The sequence below is a fragment of the Notolepis coatsorum genome, assembly GCF_963971535.1.
Source record: "Notolepis coatsorum genome assembly, chromosome: 5".
Lineage (NCBI taxonomy): Eukaryota > Metazoa > Chordata > Actinopteri > Aulopiformes > Paralepididae > Notolepis > Notolepis coatsorum.
This window is the reverse complement of record NC_140169.1, coordinates 100,921,045-100,945,136: the sequence shown is the minus strand read 5'-3', so window position 1 is coordinate 100,945,136 and position 24,092 is coordinate 100,921,045. Positions and strand designations below refer to the sequence as shown.

The 24,092-nt window shown below is 42.7% G+C and overlaps 1 protein-coding gene across 4 annotated transcripts in view; it reads right to left on the bottom strand.

The window, feature by feature from the left end:
• Positions 1–24,092, bottom strand: part of ptprk (protein tyrosine phosphatase receptor type K) — a 229,760-nt gene that overhangs the window by 125,923 nt on the left and 79,745 nt on the right. For all 4 annotated transcript variants that reach the window (XM_084315223.1, XM_084315225.1, XM_084315224.1 and 1 more), the window contains exons 2-4: positions 15,360–15,482; positions 3,513–3,673; positions 2,034–2,144 (exon numbers count right to left, since the gene is read on the bottom strand). In XM_084315223.1, coding sequence (XP_084171349.1) covers positions 2,034–2,144; positions 3,513–3,673; positions 15,360–15,482 — 395 coding nt within the window. The remainder of the gene's footprint in view (positions 1–2,033; positions 2,145–3,512; positions 3,674–15,359; positions 15,483–24,092) is intronic.

The following is a 24,092-nucleotide window of genomic DNA, read 5'->3' as shown; positions in this document are numbered from 1 at the left end:
AGGATAGAGGGGATATGAGAGGAGAAAGAGAGCAGATGAGGAGAGAGGAGATGAAGAGAGAAGAGAATAGAAGAGAAAGGAGAAAGAAGTGGATTAGAGAAAGCTGCAGCAGAGTCCTTCACAGTGAAGCCTGATTTCTTTGATTTGATGCGATTTTCCTCTAAAAGCTTTTCCCTGTCTGAATAGAACAGAAGTCTATCGATTCTGAATAGAAGCATCTTTCTATTGAATAAAAACCCACTTCAGCCCGAGTTGTTCTGACTATTGACATTCATAATGACCTTCATAAGAATCTTTCAGGAACCATACCATCACTTTTCATTTCTGCAGTTGGATTTATTTTATGTATTTGTTTTCTTGGCTTTAGCAGCAAAGTATTTAATGCTAATTACTTCTTAAACCTATTTCTTCATCATTATGGACAGGTTTTCTGCTGGCCATCTTCTCCTACAGGTTTAACCCTTTCACCACCACACTGCAGACTATTTTAATATCTGAAATTTTTAAATATATATTAAAAGAAAACGACTAACCTACTTACTGTCTTTTACTATTATATACTTTGCTACTAAGTAATCTACTATGCCTATACTACTACATACTATGCTAATATGTCTACTGTATACTACTATGCACTCAGAGTGTAGCACCAGAGTTGTACCCTACCTATTGACTTTTTGTACAGAACTTGTAGCTTGAACGTTGGATAAAGGAGTCAGCTAAATGAATACATGTACATGTACTACTACTACTACGATTAATACATGGTACTGAGGAGGAGAAGAGGAGAGGATGAGAGGAGGATGAGGAGAAAATAACTGTTATCATTCATTACCTGTGATGTGAAATCTGCAGTGAACTGCTTATCAACTAGCTGTCACACACACACCAACACACACGCACACACACACCAACAACAATCTATTTTCTCTCTGCACTCAATGTAGCAGACAGGACGGTGCTGTTCATACTTTGAATAAACCTCCACGTATCTCTCTGTCTGTCTGTCTGTCTGTCTCTCTCTGTCTGTCTATCCATCTCTCTTTTAATCTAGATCTATCTGTCTGTTTGTCCGCCAGTCTGCAATTCCAAATATAGCAAACCAAATAGAGAAATAAAAAAGGGAAAAAAGATAATAAAGAAATTAAATATAAAATGTATATCAGTTACTATAAAATGTACATCAGTTCATATAAAATGTACATCCATTACTAAAAATGGATATCAGTTACTATAAAATGTACATTTTATATATACACTATAAGAGGCCTGTACTACATTTATCCACAATCAGCTAAATGTTTTTTTTTAAGGCTTACTGTAACCTCCTTCCTTTGGCAAAATGACATCCAGCTGTTTTCGTTTGAAACAACTTTTAGTCAGGGGAGTGCCATGGTTTCTCCATAGAGCCCTGTTGTACTTTTTTTTTAGCACAGCAGCTTGTGCAGGTAGGGGGCAACTTAGTCACGTTACTCAGTTGGTGTTGCTGATTGGCTCGAACACGGTATGTTTGTATACAGCGAACAGGCCTATGGAGAAGGTATCCCATGAGAAGATCAGCAGCTTCCAGGCCCAGGGAAGTGTGCTAATCTGTAGGGACTTGAAGGCACGTACCTGAGCTAGGTAACACTATTAGGCTATTTATCATTCTTATGTATGAGTAATTCATTAGATGATAAACTTTAGAAACAAAATCTTGAACATGGGCCAATTTTTTAAAGATTAGATTTCGACACTCATAAGTATCAGGCGTAAACTTCTTTGTTGATTTTGTTTTCAGAACATCACACAAATAATATTAGATCAGATTAAACGTTATTGTCAGAGAAAAACGCAATCTTATGGGCAGCCTACATAGTCTGCAGGCTGCGTAAAAAGAGCACACCTGATTTAACAGGAGAGGGAAGGTGGGGTGTGTGTCTGTTCTACACTCTACACAAAAAGGGTGATAGCATTAGAAGTGGTTGTGTGTGTGTGTGCGTGTGCGTGTGCGTGTGTGTGTGTGTGTGCGTGTGTGCGCGCGTGTTCGTTACCTGGTATTCATTAGGCCAGAAGGTGGAGACAGCCAGTTCAGCACGGAGCCAGTCTTTCCCTGTGTAGGAAGTCAGGTTCCAGATGGGATTAGCCAGCGGTCCCTTGTTCACCTGCAAAACACACCTTCACATCAACAACTAAACCACTAACTTAACAAATAATACACCTTCACATCAACAACTAAACCACTAACTTAACAAATAATACACCTTCACATCAACAACTAAGCTCCTAACATAACCAATAACATACATTCACATTAACAACTAGTAAACTACTAACTTAACCAATAAAATAAGTTCACATTAACAACTAAACTACAAATGTTCCTTCTTTTCTTTTACATGAAACATAAAACATAACGCACAATATAATAATAGTAAACAAGATGTCACAGGACAATAATAATAACAATAACAATAATGACGATAGCATGACAATAGAAATAACAAAAATAATAAATACAGAACCTAAAAATAAAAACTAATTATATTATCACAGACACCACAAAAGACATTATCTCCCCCACTCCCACCCCAGGACCCCCCAGACCAACACCCCAACCCTGCTCCACTGCTAGATAGTGGCCTTAACCTTCTCGGCCGCTGCGACCCACAGCTCAATGCTGGCCTGTCCCACCCCAATTACCCGTGCAGTAGAGATGTCCATATATAAATTACATCCAGTAGTGTCAGAGACCAATTAATCAATGGAGCTTCTCAGGTTCTTTCCACCTCATGGCTATCATCTTCTTGGCTACAGTGACACCCGCCAAAATGATTGTTTTGTGTTTTATGGATGCCGGTAATAATGATATTATCGTTTAGGAGTAGTGTTGCTGCTGTCAGTGGGACTGAAGTTACATATGTTTGAAAGTTTAGTTGTTGTTATGGATTTCCAAAAACAAGATACTGGTGGGCAATCCCAAAACATGTGCATATAAGTGCCAATGGCCCTCAGAGTGCACAAAGTGCACAGAGAGTCGGTCACCAGTCCCATAGCAAACAGCTTCCTAGGTGTGAGATATGTCCTATGAATATAATTAAAATGTAGTCAAATTAGTCCAAATATCATCCCAGTCAAATTCAGGGTCTAATTCTGGGATGTCCCCTCGCCAGACAATATCTAATGTTACGTTTTTATATGTGGATTTGATTAATAGTGTATACAAATCTGAGACAAAACCTCTCGAGGTTGTTCTGTCCCTGATACGTTTAATAAAAGGGTGTGGGTGTAGTGCTTGAGCCCACTAAACTAAACTACTAACTTAACCAATAACACACCTTCACATCAACAACTAAACTACTAACTTAACCAATAATACACATAAACTACTAACTTAACCTGGCCAATAACAGACCTCAACAAACTAAATGGCCCGAGAATGAGGCTGACCAGGTCATTAAAACTTCCCGAAAGGCAAAAAGGTAGAAACGCTTTGCTCTAGTAAAAATAAAACACAGTCTACAGACTCGGACCTTGACGAGCACATTGAGGGTTCCTGGGCTGGAACCGTCCGGGCTGCTCAGCATGTAGTTAAAGTCGATACAGTGAGTATCGTTCTCCTTCATCACAGGGAGCTGGAAGCCAGCCTTCTCACCAAGGTCATGTTGAGAGACATCCACATACATATAGGAACCTAGAGAGAGAGAGAGGGAGAGAGAGAGAGAGAGAAATTACCTCCAGAAGAAATGTCAATCTAGCCGTCGATGTTTTCAGAGAAAGGGGAAGAAGGAAGGCAGAGAAACACCTGTTCAAATCCTCTCATATTCACCTGTTCAAATTCACTCATTCACCTGTTCAAATCTTCTCATAATTCACCTGTTCATAGTCACCTGTTCAAATCCTCTCATATTCACCTGTTCAAATCCTCTCATATTCACATGTTCAAATCCTCTCATATTCACCTGTTCAAATCCTCTCATATTCACCTGTTCAAATCCTTTCATATTCACCTGTTCAAATCCTCTCATATTCACCTGTTCAAATCCTCTCATATTCACATGTTCAAATCCTCTCATATTCACATGTTCAAATCCTCTCATATTCACATGTTCAAATCCTCTCACATTCACATGTTCAAATCCTCTCACATTCACCTGTTCAAATCCTCTCATATTCACCTGTTCAAATCCTCTCATATTCACTTGTTCAAATCCTCTCATATGTTCAAATCCTCTCATATTCACCTGTTCAAATCCTCTCATATTCACCTGTTCAAATCCTCTCATATTCACCTGTTCAAATCCTCTCATAGTCACCTGTTCAAATCCTCTCATATTCACCTGTTCAAATCCTCTCATATTCACCTGTTCAAATCCTCTCATATTCACCTGTTCAAATCCTCTCATATTCACCTGTTCAAATCCTCTCATATTCACCTGTTCAAATCTTATCATATTCACATGTTCAAATCCTCTCATATTCACATGTTCAAATCTTATCATATTCACCTGTTCAAATCTTATCATATTCACCTGTTCAAATCCTCTCATATTCACCTGTTCAAATCCTCTCATATTCACATGTTCAAATCCTCTCATATTCACATGTTCAAATCCTCTCATATTCACCTGTTCAAATCCTCATATTCACATGTTCAAATCCTCTCATATTCACATGTTCAAATCCTCTTATATTCACCTGTTCAAAACATCTCATATTCAAACTAGACACACCTGTTCAAATATTCAATATTCAATGTATCATCAAACCAAGTTTACTATATGGGTCGTCTTACATATCAGGACTTGGGACAAACAAACAGATTAAATGCTGAAACAGAGTCCATAGAATCCAACAAGAATGTATAACAGCCAACTGTGCAGAGTGAGAGAGAGAGAACAACATTTCCTGCTACACTGTATAAAGATATAATAGGCTAGTTGCAGTCAGAAATATAAATGCATAAATCCATTCTCAGACCAGAAAAAAATGCTATATTTACTTGGGGAGAAAATACTAGATTTATCCACGATCAGCAAAATATTTATTTTAGGCTTACTGTAACCTCCTTCACGACCAGCCCCCCCCCCCCCCCCCCCTTGTTTGTTTCTCTGTCTGTCTGTCTGTCTGTCTGTCTGTCTGTCTGTCTGTCTGTCTGTCTGTCTGTCTGTCTGTCTCTCTCTCTCTCTTCTTCATGAGCCTGTCAACATTCTGCTGCCAGTGAGTGACAAAGAAACAAAAGAACAAGAGAAGATGAAAAGAGAAGAGAAAAAATTGCCCAGAGCTGGAAATCTCTCTCTCTCTCTCTCTCTCTCTCTCTCTCGCTCTCTCCCTCTCTCTCTCCCTCTCCCCCTCTTCCTCTCCCGAGATAGACTTCACCCTTGGTGAGTGTATTGCCAAGGACCGAGGGGAGGGCAGTGTCGACACTGCATTAGTGTTCAGGATTCAGGATGGACTGAGTATCTATTCTACAACACAATATAAAAAACATTATAAAGTACAGTATAAAACATGTAATATACAGTATAATAAACAGCATTTATAAAACGGGTAGCTCAAATCAAGCAATCAAGCAATATATCAACTAATAATTTCACTAATAAGTTAATAACTGTCCCCTACTTTGGATGGCCATTGCTTGCCCCCCCCCCCCCCCCCCCCACGCCTCGCCACCTCCTCCCCAAGCTTGCTAGCCCCCCTCGCCCCCCCCCCCCCCCCCCCCTCCCTCCAGAACTTCAACCCAGACGAACACCCGGAGACAACCCAACACCCACCTTCCTAACAACGGATTGGGTAAGATGGCAGTTCTCCGGGGTCAAGGTGAATAAGGCCAGAGGACCAGACGACATCAACCCCAGAGTGATCAAGGCGTGCGCTGAGGAGCTGGCAGACACGTACCAACACCTCTTCAACCTCTCACTGAGACTGAAGAAGGTTCCCCGGCTGTGGAAAACATTCCACATTGTCCCTGTGCCGAAGAAGGGACGCCCCACCACTCTCAATGACTACAGGCCGGTTGCTCTCACGGCACAGGCCATGAAGGTCTTTGAGAGGCTGGTTCTGGAGCACCTTGAACCCGAGGTGAGAGGCTTTATGGACCCCCTGCAGTTTGCGTACCAGCAGAATCGGTGTGGAGGCACTATTCAGCCTCCACTACTAGCAGTCAACAATGAGGGTGTAGGACGACTTGGTGGCCTGGATCTTCAACTACCTCACTGACAGACCACAGTGTGTCAAACTGCAGGGGTGCCCTTCGGATGTGCTGATCTGCAACACTGGCGCCCCCCAGGGAACTGTATTGGCACCCTTTTTCACCCTGTACACCTCAGACTTCCGCTTTAGCTCCGGGAACTCACATCTCCAAAAGTTCTCTGATGACTCCTCCATCGTTGGATACATCACCAACGACAACGAGGAGGAGTGCAGAGCTGTGGTTTAGAGCTTCACAGAGTGGAGCAAGGAAAACCACCTACAGCTCAACATCAGCAAGACGAAGGAGATGGTGGTGGACCATCGGCGGAGCAAGAGGAAGCCCCCAACTCCCATCATCATCCAGGGGGTGGAGGTGGAGATGGTGCAGAATTACAAATTCCTGGCTGTTCTCATGAACAATAAACTGGACTGGACGGACAACACAGAGGCCCTCTACAGGAAGGGACAGAGCAGACTGTTCTTCCTGAGAGGGCTCAGGCTTTTCAATGTCTGCAGCAAACTGCAGATGTTCTACCAGTCTGTGGTGGTAGTGCCCTCTTTTTTGCTGTGGTATGCTGGGGGGGCAACACCAACACAGATAAAAAAAAAAAACTGGTTAGGAAAGCAAGCTCTGTGGTGGGAGCGGACCTGGACAGTCTGGAGGTGGTGGCAGAGGGGAGGATGAGGAGGAAGCTGTACTGTACGCTATCCTTGAGAACCCCTGCCACCCCCTCCATGATGAGCTGACTGCAATGCGGTCCACGTTTAGCCACATACTTATCCCCCCCCCCCCCCCCCCCCCGACATACCACAAAGCGCTTCGGGCAGTCCTTTGTGCCGGTGGCAATTAGGCTCCACAACCAGGCAGGGCCAGGACAGGCTGACTGCCGTGGACTGGAGGAGCTGATTTGTGGACTGTAATTAATTAACAACATGATTAGACTCTATTCTTTTCTTTTTACCGCTTTTAGCTCCATTGTAGTCATTCTTTTAAAGCTCTTTCTTAGCCTACGTATTATGTCCGTCTTTGTTTTTAACACGTACTAACTAATTGTATGTTATGTATTAACTGTTTTTAAATGGCTGTTGATGCTGTGATGGACACCTGAATCTCACCTCTCGGATAAATAAAGGTTTTCAATCAGAATCAATCAAACACTTACAATCATTGATAAACAAATGTAGTGCTGAAAATATACACTTTGACTGCTGTTTTGATAGGGTCCGGGTCTTTACTCTTGGCTACATTTGAAAAAGAAACGCAACATCACTTAATACGGACTGTATTGATCTATTAGTCACGTGAAATAAATCTCGGCCCGGTAATAAAATAATAAACAGTATAAAACCATGTCATAAACAGTATAATAATATGCAATAAACATGACAACATATAATAAACAGTATAATAACATGTAATAAACAGTATAACAACATGTCAAAAACAGTATAACAACATGTCATAAACAGTACATTACAATAGGAGACCTTATCACACTGATACATCCATCATCTCCACTCTACCTACTGCAGATCTATTAATAATTGTTATGATATTAAATATATAAAGGCTACAGAATCATGTTCTATCAAATGATGTTCTGATGATTATTACGGCACAATTAATCTAATCACAATTGCAATCGTGATGTCAGCCTGTGCAATTATAACCGCAAAAAAGGTGATTTGTTTCATATGATTCAGGAATGTAAACAAACACGTCCCCAGCCCCCTGTCAGGAAATCAAAGTAACTATGGTAGGCTGCTGGGGTCAAAAAGGGTAACATATATAATATTGACGGTCCTTTTTTTTATTTTTTATATGAAATCGCATTCAACTCTGTTAAGTTGTTGTATGTTTGAGTTGAACAATAAACATTTCAATACTATCAGTAATCTCCGTATTTTCCATGATAACCAAGCAAGTAGACTCATGACACCATTTATTTATATCGTAATCATAATCGCAATCGCAATATTGTCCACAATAGTCACACTCTTTCACCAAATAGTGCAGCCCTACTTGAAAACAGGAAAAGGGCATCATTTCAGAGCCGTATAATAATAATCCAGATGTTGTATCAGTCAAGTACTCCGTTGATCCAGATGGTTTAGTAATCAGCTTAGATGGTCAACAGATGCTGTGTCAATCAAATCTGATGAAATCTGATCCTCTCTCCCTGGACCTTCACTCACACACGCACAGACGCACATGCACACACACACATAGGAGAACCGCTTCCTTTCCCTACTGGCTGCATTTAAAATTGTAAACATTTGGATGTTTTTATGATGTGACTTACAATTTACAACAAGGTCAGTAGTAGTGTGTGTGTGTGTGTGTGTGTGTGTGTGTGTGTGTGTGTGTGTGTGTGTGTGTGCGCGCGTGCGTGCATGCATGCGGGCGCATGCTAGTGTGTGTGCCTGTGTGTGTGTGGCACCCTGCTGTGCTGTGTTGTATTGTACAGAGGAAACTGTCTTTTCACTGTGAGATTAACAGAACAAAAACCAAAAAGCCATCTATTGTGCTACAGAGCCTGGATTACAGTCTAATTCCATTATCTTATGCAAATAGAATTAACCAACAATTTACAATAGAGAACGGACGCTCCAACTATAGGGCCTGCAGGCTCAACTCGGCCCTTAATCAAACTGTCTTCATCCTCCTCAGAGAATCAGGGATCTCATTCTGTTTGAGGTTCAGAGCTAACTGCTAGCCGTCACCATGGCCCCATAACAACTAAAGGTCTGGACCCAAGCCAGACGAGATGGGGACGGATATACCTGGGTTATTTGAATGAGACAGATGAGATGGAGACGGATATACCTGGGTTATAGGAGTGGAAGGTTTAGCTTTTCTACAACATTTAGCGTGGGGAAGAGGGTTGAATGCGGCATGGCTGACATCATAGAAACAGCCACTCAACTTGCTACAAGCTACAAGCTAGAAGCCCCCCCCCCCCCCCCCACTCATATTATCCACGTGCAACCATTGTACTTTTTTGTATTTTGAACTTTTATATTGTATTTGTATTTATATTTTATATTGTATCTATAGTGTATAGATACTGGACTGTATAGGACTGTGAAGCTCTGTATCCCCCCCCCCATGCTGCTTTGATACCTGCATTCCCCCCCATCAGTGGCACCACAGCAAGGGCCACAAGAGTAGGGGCTTCCCCGACGCTCCTGGCCAAATTCCCAATCAGGTCTCTGACATCAAGGCCACCTAATCATTCCCGTCTCCTGAGCCTTTCAGCCATTGTGTAGTGTGTTGTATGCCTGGTGCCAGTGTAGATAGATCTGGTTTCAACATTGGGGGGGGACATTTTGAGCGTCAAACACTTCATGTCCTGCATGCTGGTGTACTTTTATGCACCGATCTGTGCCTTTTCCTTTTATGTAAAGGAAAAGATAACATTCAGGTACCCACTGGCACAAATATAATGGAATATAATGCAGTAAAGCTCTCAGGCCTTCTGTATTGCTTTTCAAATAAGTATTCTCCTGTATTATTATATGTAGTTAGTTACAGGTCAAATTTACCACTTCTCTAGGGGGACATGTCCCCTGCAACCCCTCCCTAAAACTACGCCTATGATGGGAGCCATTGATCATGTGTAGCCCAAGGTTGGGTGCTACACAGTGGTGGTGAAGGAGACAATTTCCGCGCTAGATTGTAAAGCACTTTGAGTGGCTAGAAAAGCGCTGTATAAATTCAATCATTCATATAATATATGTTAGTAGTGATTAGTAGTGGGTTTTATCTCAGTAGTGAGTTTACACTGTTATCTCACAGTACAAGTTGCTGTCATGCTGCTAAAAATACCCTCCAGACCCAGATCTGTCATCCTTCAGCACAACAACAACAACAACAACAACACACAGCTCCCTGCTACATCAGCACTGTTTATATCACTACCAATACCCCGGAAATCAATTGTTATGGACCATACTGCACATCATCCATCTACTACCGTACAGCCATCAAAACACTGACCAGGCTATCATCACTTAAAGATGGCTGACATCTGAGGTCTGCCACTCTGTAAGATGGCTGACATGTGAAGTGCTCCAGTATTTAATTAAGATGGCTGCCAAGCTGTTGTGTGCCAGCTAAAAATAATCCCAGAGACCCAGAAGTGTCACAACAACACAGCAGTCTGGCTGACACAGCAGCAGGCTTTAATGGACCACGTCTGAGCGCCGACAACCAAATATGCACACTGTATATATATAATATATAAATATTTACACATATCTACGATTTACAATATAATACAAATAATATTCATGCTACAGCTGGTCATGGGACTACAGCAGACGGGGAGAGAGGCTGGAGCTGTGGATATGTTCCTCAGTGTTCACAGCACAGAGGACCACACCTGGGTCGAGCTCACCGGCCAGGTGGGGAAGAAGGACCTCACCTGGGTCGAGCTCACCGGCCAGGTGGCGATGAATGACCTCACCTGGGTCGAGCTCACCGGCCAGGTGGGGAAGAAGGACCTCACCTGGGTCGAGCTCACCGGCCAGGTGGGGAAGAAGGACCTCACCTGGGTCGAGCTCACCAGCCAGGTGGTGAAGAAGGACCTCACCTGGGTCGAGCTCACCAGCCAGGTGGTGATGAAGGACCTCACCTGGGTCGAGCTCACCGGCCAGGTGGTGAAGAAGGACCTCACCTGGGTCGAGCTCACCGGCCAGGTGGGGAAGAAGGACCTCACCTGGGTCGAGCTCACCGGCCAGGTGGTGAAGAAGGACCTCACCTGGGTCGAGCTCACCGGCCAGGTGGTGAAGAAGGACCTCACCTGGGTCGAGCTCACCGGCCAGGTGGGGAAGAAGGACCTCACCTGGGTCGAGCTCACCAGCCAGGTGGTGATGAAGGACCTCACCTGGGTCGAGCTCACCGGCCAGGTGGTGATGAAGGACCTCACCTGGGTCGAGCTCACCGGCCAGGTGGTGATGAAGGACCTCACCTGGGTCGAGCTCACCGGCCAGGTGGGGAAGAAGGACCTCACCTGGGTCGAGCTCACCGGCCAGGTGGTGAAGAAGGACCTCACCTGGGTCGAGCTCACCGGCCAGGTGGTGATGAAGGACCTCACCTGGGTCGAGCTCACCGGCCAGGTGGGGAAGAAGGACCTCACCTGGGTCGAGCTCACCGGCCAGGTGGGGAAGAAGGACCTCACCTGGGTCGAGCTCACCGGCCAGGTGGGGAAGAAGGACCTCACCTGGGTCGAGCTCACCGGCCAGGTGGGGAAGAAGGACCTCACCTGGGTCGAGCTCACCAGCCAGGTGGTGATGAAGGACCTCACCTGGGTCGAGCTCACCGGCCAGGTGGGGAAGAAGGACCTCACCTGGGTCGAGCTCACCGGCCAGGTGGGGAAGAAGGACCTCACCTGGGTCGAGCTCACCGGCCAGGTGGTGATGAAGGACCTCACCTGGGTCGAGCTCACCGGCCAGGTGGTGATGAAGGACCTCACCTGGGTCGAGCTCACCGGCCAGGTGGTGAAGAAGGACCTCACCTGGGTCGAGCTCACCGGCCAGGTGGTGATGAAGGACATCACCTGGGTCGAGCTCACCGGCTGCCCTCCACCACAAAGCGATACAGAGGGTCATATGAACAGCCCAGAGCATCAATGGATGTGAATGGCTGCTTTTTTATATAGCGCTTTTATCCAAAGCGCTTTACAATTAGTTACTTACATATTACCCATTCACACACCGACGGCGGAAGCAACCATGCAAGGTGCCAACCTGCTCATCGGGAGCAATTAGGGGTTAAGTGTCTTGCTCAAGGACACAACGACACGCTGCCCAGGAGGAGCGGGAATCGAACCGGGAACCTCCGGATTGCCAGACGACTGCTCTACCTCCTGAGCCACTGTGGCCCCTATGTGAGCCTCCATTCACCCAGGACAATGGATGATGTGTAAGCAAAACCTGCAGGATTATATATAACATTTAAAAAATGTCACCCTGTGCTGTAAAGTAAAGATTCTGATTCTAGCATTATAAATGTCATGAAGTAGTAAATTAATCCAGAATAAGGTATAATTTATTCATTCAAGTTGTCATTATCAGAAATATCATTCTGAAAATAAATGATGAGACGAAACCTTTTGAAAAACGGAGAAGAGAACAAATAGAACTCTGCCTCTGGTGTTGTAGCCACTGTAGCAAACATCCAGCCCTGACATATCAATCACAAACACCCAGCCCTGACATATCAATCACAAACACCCAGCCCTGACATATCAATCACAAACACCCAGCCCTGACATATCAATCACAAACACCCAGCCCTGACATATCAATCACAAACACCCAGCCCTGACATATCAATCACAAACACCCAGCCCTGACATATCAATCACAAACACCCAGCCCTGACATATCACAAACACCCAGCCCTGACATATCAATCACAAACACCCAGCCCTGACATATCAATCACAAACACCCAGCCCTGACATATCACAAACACAAACAACCAAAGACGATCCTACTGCAGTAGGGTTCTAAAGACAAGCCCCCTGTACGGCTACGTCCTAAAGACAAGCCATCTGAAAGGCTACTACTACAGTAGGGTTACAAGTTCAACATAGTAGTAATATATATATTTTATATATATTTTTTTATCATTTCCAAAAGAAAAGAGGCCTAGAAGCGTGGCTAACGCTAATGGCACGCATACCAGAGGCTAACTGCCTACGAAAACAGGCACAGAGGCACTGAAAGAGGATTTCACCCGTCTAATGAACACACTAGACTAGACAAATATCAAGATGTATCCATCAGTGGACCAATTGCATGCTTTTGCAGAGGACAAGACGCCTTCAGTCGACTCCTTCAGACATTAAGCACCCCCCACAGCCCAAATGGAATGATACAAAATATATATATTTTTTTTTGACTAACGGCAAATTTTTGCCAATCATAGTCGACTATCCAAATCCTTAGTCGGGGACAGCCCTACAACATAGTATTAAGATTCTAATATTCTAACATCATAACATTCTAATGTTCTAACATCCTGACATTCTAACATAACATTCTAACATCCTAACATAAAATGCTAACATCATAACATCCTAACATTCTAATGTAAAATTCTAACATTCTAACACTCTAACATCCTAACATAAAATTATAACAGCCTAACAGCCTGAGCCTTCACATAGAGCCATACGAAATCCGTTTTAATTTTTTCCAAATTCCATAATTATTTTTTCCAAATTCCGTTTTTTCCGTTTTAATATTTCAGAATTCTGTATTTTGCTTTGTATGCTCATTTTACCATCAGAAATAGTGTCTAATAAGTGGGAATGAATAAATGTCCACAATTTAATAAGATATAACAGTCCATTTAATAGGGCTGTCTTAAATACTTTGAAGCTTCGTTCGATGGGCATGGGATTCGAATATGAAAATAAAATTCGATTATTAAAAAAAAAGAAAAAAATTATATATATTTTTGCTAAATCAACTTTGTTAACTACAACAAACAATGCTGTTTGTTATTTAAGATGAGGTCGGACTCGGCACTGACAGATTTGTGTTCATTGTGCTGCTTTTATAAAGCCTCAAATGACGGCTCAAATGAAAGCAGTGTTTTGTTTGTCTAAGATTTAAAAAGGTTTAAACTTTACAGCACTGACAAAGTTGAACAAAGTGCTGTCCACAACATAAAAAAAAAAAAAAAAAAGTAAATATTTTTTTTATAGTTGATTCCATTTTTATTGCTCAATTCCGCGATTCCGTCCGCGATTCCGTGATCGCAGATTCCATATGGCTCTACATTCACATCCTAATATTCTAACATTCTAACATCCTAACATTCTAACATAAAAAAATTCAAACCTTCTAACATTCTGATATCTAACATCCTAATATTCTAACAACCTTAACGTTCTAACATCATACAATTCTAACATTTTATCATTCTAACGTTCTAACATCCTAAAATTCTAACATTTTAACATCCTAACATTCTAACGACCTTTTGTGTTATGCTGTGTTGATTAACGAGCTCATATCTTGGTAATTACACAGCCTGCCCTCAGGCACAAAGATTTAATTTACCCTGCATCATCATCAATGGATTAAAGAGAGGAAAGGAGAACAGGAGAGAGGAGGAGAGGACAGGAGAGAGGAGGAGAGGACAGGAGAGGAGGAGGAGAGGACAGGAGAGGAGGAGGAGAGGACAGGGGAGAGGAGAGGAGGACAGGAGACAAGAGGAGAGGACAGGAGAGGAGGAGGAGAGGACAGGGGAGAGGAGAGGAGGACAGGAGAGGAGGAGAGGACAGGAGAGGAGGAGGAGAGGACAGGAGAGAGGAGAGGAGAACAGGAGAGAGGAGGAGAGGACAGGAGAGAAGAGGAGAGGACAGGAGAGAGGAGGAGAGGACAGGAGAGGAGGAGGAGAGGACAGGGGAGAGGAGAGGAGGACAGGAGAGAGGAGGAGAGGACAGGAGAGGAGGAGGAGAGGACAGGGGAGAGGAGAGGAGGACAGGAGAGGAGGAGAGGACAGGAGAGAGGAGGAGAGGACAGGAGAGGAGGAGGAGAGGACAGGGGAGAGGAGAGGAGGACAGGAGAGAGGATGAGAGGACAGGAGAGAGGAGGAGAGGACAGGAGAGGAGGAGAGGACAGGAGAGAGGAGGAGAGGACAGGAGAGGACAGGGGAGAGGAGAGGAGGACAGGATATAGGAGGAGAGGACAGGGGAGATGAGGAGGACAGGAGAGAGGGGATGAGAGGACAGGAGAGAGGAGGAGAGGACAGGAGAGGAGGAGGGCAGGCGAGAGGAGGAGAGGGCAGGAGAGAGGAGGAGAGGACAGGAGAGAGGAGGAGAGGGCAGGAGAGAGGAGGAGAGGACAGGGGAGAGGAGGAGTGAACAGGAGAGAGGAGGAGAGGACAGGGGAGAGGAGAGGAGGACAGGAGAGAGGGGATGAGAGGACAGGAGAGTAGGAGGGCAGGCGAGAGGAGGAGTGAACAGGAGAGAGGAGAGGACAGGAGAGTAGGAGGAGATAGATAGATAGAGATAGAGATAGAGATAGAGATAGAGATAGATAGATAGATAGATAGATAGATAGATAGATAGATAGATAGATAGATAGATAGATAGATAGATAGATAGATAGATAGATAGATAGATAGATAGATAGATAGATAGATAGATAGATAGATAGATAGATACCTTGTGGCAGGTCAGGTGACAGGTATGGTACTTCCTGTGTACTGATATGTGTCCAATCAAAATCATCAGAGGGATCCTGTTGATAATCACACTGGGAGAACCCCTCGTCAAAGGTGCAGCTTCCTGTTAGACACACAGACAGAGAGACAGGTTACTTATCTGTTGACCAACTATATAATAGGTGATTGGTTGGGTATGCGTTGATAATAAAGAATGAATTGTGGTGATTGGTTGGGTAGGTGTTGATAATAAAGAATGAATTGTGGTGATTGGTTGGGTAGGCATGATAATAAAGAATGAATTGTGGTGATTGGTTGGGTAGGCGACTAGGCATTGATAATAAATAATTCATTGTTGTGATTGGTTGTCGTAAGACCAGTCTTCTGGTCTTATACAAAACATGCAGCAGACTGCTCTTCATGTTGAATAAACCAAGTGAAGAAATAAAAACTGTTTCATCAAAGTCCACAGGTCTTTACCCCTTTCACTGCCACACTACAGAAGGTTAACCTGCTGTTGTGTGGCAGTGAAAGGGTTAACCGTTTGGTAGTGCGGCAGTGAAAGGGTTAACACAAAATGGTATGTGTGTGTGTGTGTGTGTGTGCGTGTGCGTGTCAGTGTGCCCCAGCTTATTAACAAACAACCATGGTGGCTCTCAGACAGACGTAACTCTAGGCCAATTAGCATCACCTCTGAATCCGCCATCACGTCCTTCAGCCAATCAGCTGGGCCTCTCATCCCAGCCCAGGGCCAGTCAAATGTGAGATGGATGCCTAAGGACTCACCTTAACAGGAAATCGCCGTAATATGGACTGACGCTGCTTGTCACTGGTGGGGTTGTGAACCAATCAACACAGTGATATGTGTGTGGTGGATATATGGTTAGCAGGGATAGAGCTCTGGCTACTGCTAGCTATCTGATTCACATCGCTAACAGGCCTATTTTCTGGGGTTAACTATGCAGCTAGCAGTCATACCTAGCGGTAGCCATAACCCTAATTGGTTCATACAGTATAGAAACAGTGCTAACCTCAGTCCTATCTGATTCATATTGCTAGAGGTGTCTGACAGCTATTAGTAATCCAGCCATTAGCAATATCTGCTAGGAGCCAGGGTACTATTAAAGGCACACAGTAATCAACATTTCTTCAAATGGTAAATACTGCATTTATATAGCACTTTTATCCAAAGCGATTTACAATTTATGCCTCACATTCACCCATTCATTCACACACCGACAGCGGAGGCAACCATGCAAGAATCGATGCCAACCTTAAGGGTTAAGTGTCTTGCTCAAGGACACTTCGACACGCTGCCAGGACGAGCCAGAACAGGACGACAGCTCTACGTCCTGAGATACTGCTAAGCCTAACCTTCTGATTACCAGATGACTGCTCTACCTCCTGAGACACTGTCTAACCCTAACCTTCAGATTACCAGATGGCGCTCTACCTCCTGAGACACTGTCTAACCCTAACCTTCAGATTACCAGATGACTGCTCTACCTCCTGAGACACTGTCTAAACCTAACCTTAATATTACCAGATGACTGCTCTACCTCCTGAGACACTGTCTAAACCTAACCTTCAGATTATCAGATGACTGCTCTACCTCCTGAGACACTGTCTAAACCTAACCTTCAGATTATCAGATGACTGCTCTACCTCCTGAGACACTGTCTAAACCTAACCTTCAGATTATCAGATGACAGCTCTAACTCCTGGGACACTGCTATGATATAATAATGTACTATGTATTAATATTACTACTATAATATGGTATAATTTACATCAGATTATAGTAGTTATATTCAATTTCATACTAGATATAGTGCATTACTATATCAGATTATAGTAGTAATATTAATACATACATTATTATATCAGATTATAGTAGTAGTATTAATACATAGTACATTAATATATAATATTATAGTACTATTAATATATAGATCATTATATCAATATACCAAGTAGTAGTATAGTATATAGTACATTATATCATATTGCAGCAGCAGTCATAATAATAATAATAATAATAATAATAATAATAATAATAATAATAATATCAGTATAAAAAGTTGTAGCAATAATAACAACAACAACTAAAACTAGATTACACCCGAGCGAGCAGACAAAGCCCTGACTCCTGATTACAGGAGTCTACAGACTCTCACAATCCCAAACGGACCTAAATAATATTTTTAAATTGAAGTATGAATACAACTCTATTCTGGGCAAGCAGGTTAGCACCCTCCTCCTTAACTCAATCAGCGCCAGACCCGAGGAAAGTCGGGTTAACTCGCCAATCGTTCAGCGCCAGACCCGAGTATAGTCGGGTTTTCATCGTTATTTATTTTATTCAATATTTCCATTCATTACAGGCACACGGACTCGGGGTTAACATGGGGAATCATCCTGAGAATGCCAAAATGCAAAACCGGCAGCATCCACCCAGGTGGCAGTATCGAGCATTATATTAAACATTATATCTTGGCCTGTGCGTCGATCAAAAGTCTCCGGTCGGACTTTTCTTTGTCGGGCAAGTGGAGCGGTTGTCCCGATCGGATTGAGAAGCGTCAAGTGCTCCCAATGCATGATGTGTGGCGGATTATGTTGGCGACACGATCGAAACCAATACTGGGACTCGTGATCAGATAATTGGAATATTCTTTTTGGGGTACATGATCCTAGTGAAGGTAAGGGCTATATGATATCAATCCTGCTGTGATCCAACCATGACTTCACCTCGATCACAACATGTGTCTGTAACGGGGTGGGGGGGGGAAATCGATACGTAGTAGTATCGCGATACTTTGCATGGCAATACTGTACTATCGATACAGGGACGCCAAGTATCGATATTTAATTATTCATAAAAAAAAATGTAATCCTTTTTTTATAAGGAAGTTGCATTGTTAATTTCAATACCTGTAATAGTACAGTAGTCCACACACACACACACATGTGCATTCAGTTAAGTTGGAATATGACTGTAATACAAACAGTTCAGTTTGTCAGGTACATGCAACACAGATTACAGTGTTTACATCTGTCTGCTTGAGAAAATACAATGTTCTTCAATAAAAATGATTGAAGTGACAGACTGAACTTTATTTTATTAGATAAAACATGTTGACAAAGTTTTACTTTGCAGTTGAAAAAAGGTAATACATAAAATTGTATCCAAAAAAAAAGAGAATAATAATAATTCCGCAATACTCAGTGTATCGCAATCTATTTAGTATCGCGATACTATCGTATCGTGACGCAAGTATCGCGATAGTATCGTATCGTGAGGTCTCTGGCGATTCCCACCCCTACAATGTATACCGTTGGTGACGATCAAAGCATCAAAAAAGCCGAACGCAGAGATGAATCGCATCTGCGATCCTGAGAACAATGCATGCGTGTGTGTTCCGGTGTGTGTGTGTGTAACCGTGTGTGCTAACCGCTAAACATTGAGGATAGTTGCATGCCAATTAAAGACCTCTGAACAGGTCCTGCATTATAAAAAAATTAAATAAAAAACACCATACCATTATATGGTATTTACTGCACAGCCAGGCCAGCATATAACAACAATAACAAAATATATTGCCTATGGTAAATCCGTTGAGGGAAATACCGTAATTCCTCAAATATACATGAAACCCGGCTTGTATTAGGAGGCCGGCTTATAATTGCTTAGCTCAACAGCGCACCTGGTCATTAATAGAGACCCGGTTTTTAATTGAATACCGGTTACTATTAGAGGAATTACGGTAGTACCGTGTCCAGGCGAGAAACGGCAACGCTTATAGTGAAATACACGTATTGCTGCATAGTGTAGTTTTCTGGGATTAGACAGGATCACTCTAAAACTATACTCATTCACCACGGTATAAAGCGGGAATGTATGGATGCAAATTTTGTATTTTCTTTTTTTTTACATATTGAACGATAGATAGTCGATGTCAAATGGCCCATAGTATTGTATCCATAGCTATAATATAGAATATAGTTATAGCCCTGCAAACACTGCCACTTATTACTATCTCTTAGAGCTTGGTGTTGTAAGTACAAACGATGCAAACGAAGCCTATTCCGTGTTTTGGTACAGTTGTGCTCACATTTGCAATCGTTCCGTGCCCGGGGACGCTGATTTGCTACCCAAACCACCTTTTCAAGTGGTCCCGATTATCCGTCCCAGGGGATGAAACGTAGCGTTCTCATTACACTACTTTTGGGGCAATCGTGCTCGGATTCGGCCCCGGATGCCTAGTGAGAAAGCCCCCTATGTGAGACTCAGACAAAGCCCTACCAGCTGATTACAGTAGTTAAGGTGAGACTCAGACAAAGACCTACCAGCTAATCACAGGAGTCTAGGGCTGACCTTCAAAATATTTTTTGGAATTCGAAGCTTCGAGATAAAAAAAAAAATGTATACTTTTTATTTTTAATATTTATTTGTATATTGTGGGACTTGTACAGCACTCTGTTCAACTTTGTCAGTGCTGTAAAGTTTAAACCTTTTAAAATCTTAGACAAACGAAACACTTTGCTTTCATGATATATTTTACGCCGTCATTTGATGCTTTATAAAAGCAGCACAATGAACACAAATCTGTCAGTGCCGAGTCCGACCTCATCTTAAATAACAAACAGTATTGCTTGTTGTAGTTAACAAAGAGAGGCAGAGTTGATTTTGCACAAAAATAATAATTAAAAAAAATACTTAAAAAATTATAATAATAATTATATTCGAATTTTGAGTCCAACAGCGCCACCTGTGAGTCTCTACGACAAATGGTTCTTGAGATACTAAATGGGCTTAAGAGTATAAATTAAATAAAACGGGAAGGAGCTCATGAGGGCCAGACTAGCTCAGACCTGCCAACAGCAGCTAGTGGCTCCGAGACTGGTGACTCTACATGACATCTGACTCTCTCTCTCAGTCTCTCTCTCTCTCTCTCTCTCTCTCTCTCTCTCTCTCTCTCTCTCTCTCTCTCTATAGAGGACAAGTTCCTCTCCTCTTGTCTCTTCTCATCAATTTCAATTTAATTAAGTCACTGTAGCAGCAGGCTACCTCTAGTCATAACACTGAGAACAACGAATCTCACACACACACACACACACACACACACACACACACACACACACACACACACACACACACACACACACACACACACACACACACACACACACACACACACACACACACACACACACACACACACACACACACACACACACACACACACACACACACACACACACACACACACACACACACACACACACACACACACACACACACACACAGTGAATACATCTTGCAGTAAACTCTTTAGTCTTTGAATTGAAAATATTTCCCTTTTAATCCCAAGCCTTTAGGATAATGCAGATTATTCATATCTTAATGTACACTAGAGATAATACACAATCATATCATATCATAGGGGTGTAACGGTACACAGAAGCCACGGTTAAGTATGTACCTCGGTTTTGGGGTCACGGTTCGGTATGAGTTTGGTACAACAGGAAAAACATATTTATAATGATTATTATATATTATATATAATATATAATATATATATATTATTGTAGATTTATTAGTGATGCACAATATATCGGCCGCCGATATAATATCGGCCGATATGGTAATTTTTTTTACACATCGGTATCGGTCCGATATTAAGATAGGGCCGATATTAAAATATATATATATATATATATATATATATTTTTTTTTATATACATGTTTTGGTCTTAAATAGTTTCAAAATATCATCATCATGTCACTTCTGAAAATAAGTAACAAAAGTTACAAAAAAATGCGTTTTGGAAAATAGCTCTTTATTTGATTATCATAAAAAAAGTGTTTTCTATACAGAAATATCGTCATCGGTAAATATCGGTATCGGCCAGAACAGCAATATTAATATCGGTTATCGGTATCTGCCACAATTTTCACATCGGTGCATCAATAATATTTATAATAATTATTATAATTAAATATAATCATTTTTTATTAAGTTATACTTAGTTCCACCTAGGTTTGCCACGGTAGTCAGTCAGTGATAACGGTGTCATTCTGTGTTGTGGAATCCAAATTAATAAATAATAACAATAAATGAATTAATTGTCTACCGACCCCACTCCCCACCGGTGTATACTTTCAGTTTGACTTCTAGAGTAGATTTTACTTCACGTGAAGCAGAGAAGGAATACTCTAGAGAAGAGATACCATGTTACACAACAATGGCAGAGGATCCGATTTATCAATATTTTGGATTTAAACACTGCAACTCGACTGGAGAGGAGCTCAGAGGACCAGTCCAGATCAGCAAAAGTATGTTTGCGTGGGGAAAGTAGCGTGGAAGAACGTTGGTGTGTGTGTGTGTGTCTTTCCATTGGTTAACATTATTAGGCGAACAAGAAAACGATGAAATTGTTTGGCCTATTATATCATTCATTCATGGTTTTGTTTCAGGGACACCTGTAGTAAGGGGGGGGGGGAGGAGGGGAGAAACAGCCCAGTGGGGAGTGCACAGATTATTAATGCAATGCTCTGATTTCAGACTAAATCAAAAAAGCTCTGAACTCAGACTAAATCAACAGAGCTCTGATCTCAGACCAAAGCAACAGAACTCTGATCACTCAGACCAAAGCAACATAACTATGATCTCTCAGACCAAAGCAACATAACTCTAATATCTAAGACTAAAGCAACAGAGCTGTATTCGAGACATCTTGCCTAAACACTAAACAGAGTAACTAGTAGTTGTGTAGAGAGATAGAGTGACACACCCAGAGAGAAAGAGACACACACACAGAGGAGAGAGAGGGAGAGAGAGACAGAGACAGTGCGAGTGAGACAGAGAAGCAGACCGAGAGAGAGAGATAATTATGTTGGCAGCACACTGCTAGTGCTGAGAGAATGTGGGCGAAAGAGAGAGGTTTCTGTCGTGTGTGTGTGAGAGAGTGTCTGTGTGCATGTGTGTGTGTGTGTGTGTGTGTGTGTGTGTGTGTGTGTGTGTGTGTGTGTGTGTGTGTGTGTGTGTGTGTGTGCGTGCGTGCGTGTGTGTGTGTGTGTGTGTGTGTGTGTTTGCACGTGGGCAGCAAGTTTCACACATATTTTGTTTCTGTTCTAACACACACACAAACACATAGCATGAACTAACAAAATGAACACGCACACAATACAAATACACACAACCCTGATTCTCTTTTAAAACCTACCACAATTTGAGAGAGAGAGAGAGAGAGAGAGAGAGAGAGAGAGAGAGAGAGAGAGAGAGAGAGAGAGAGAGAGTTGTTTGTATGCATGTAATATAATGCGGCCTCATATATAGTACCATATGTGTACAGTATGTATCATCAACCTTCACTTACGTTATCAGAGAATCAGTTGAGGATGGCCCTCTTTTACAATTATGCTGAGATTACACAGAGGACAAATACAAACATACAAGATCAGCAAACAATCAGTTAAAATTAGGGATGCACCGAATATTCGGCCACCGAAAATTATCGGCCGAAAATGGTTAAAAAGACATTTTCGGGGGCGGTTAGGTGGTCGAGCGGAGATTGCGTTCGTCACCAGCCCCGGAGCTGTGAGCTTGGTTCGCCTGTTCGAATCCAGCTCACAGCTCCGGGGTTGTCACCAGCTTGGCTGGCCGTCTGCACTGATACAATTGGCTGTATCAGAGGGTGGGAGAAGCTGGCGGGGTGGGTCCGGGTCGTTGTAAACAGCGACTCCTACAGTTCGGTCGGGGCGCCTGCTAAGCGCGGATTGGACGTGAGGGGGATAGTGTGGTCCTCCCACACGCTACGCCCTCTCAATGAGAATCCGCGCTGCCAGGTGAAAAGAAGCGGTGATTGGCTGGACGTGTGTCGGAGGAAGCACGTGGTGGCCTCCACTCTCCCAAATGATCTGACTGTGGGGGGGGGTAAAGCGCAGCGACCAGGAAGGGACTGGGAATTGGCATACGACTAACATTGGGATGGGAGAAAATCGGAGGAAAATGGAGGGGGAAAAAGACCAAAAAAAAAAAAATAAATAAAAAAAAATAAAATTTCGGCCGAAAGGGTTTTAGCACCGAAAATATATCACAGAATGTCAAAGAACAGGGTTACGTAACGTTCGTAACCTAAAGTGTTGTTGTGATGACGTAATCAAAACGCGGCTACAGACTTTGCGCAACGTATAACGTGAGCAGCTTGGCAGCTCTTCCTGCGTTCTGCAGCCTGTGATAACTAACTCCTCTTGGGAGTCTCGCTGTTTCTATGTAAGCGAGCAACGCATCCAATAAATGCATCTTTAACATGCTTTATATCCTCGCCATTACTATATGCCTGTCGCGGTTAAAACCTTTTAAACTAACGTTAGCGTTAAGCTAACTAACAACGCTTCCGGTCCTCTTTCACTCGTCTCTCGTAAGCTACGTCATCCCCCGCTAAGAGTCACGGGAGATGTAGTAAATACAACAGTCCTTCCATAATTCCATGAATTATGACAGTAGCCACTACAGTAACATCATTAAGTCTGCTATAAACTATTATCCCTCTCATGTGTGTCTTTATGCAGATCTTTATGCAGTTTTAAAGCACCTTGGCTTTGTTCTGAATGCACTTTGTTGTAGTTATCTTACAGAGAAAAGAAAATGCACTTGACTTTAATGCACATTTTGTTGTATGCAAAGAGAAAAAAAATTAATTGTACAATCTTTCAGCAGTCAGTCTGGAA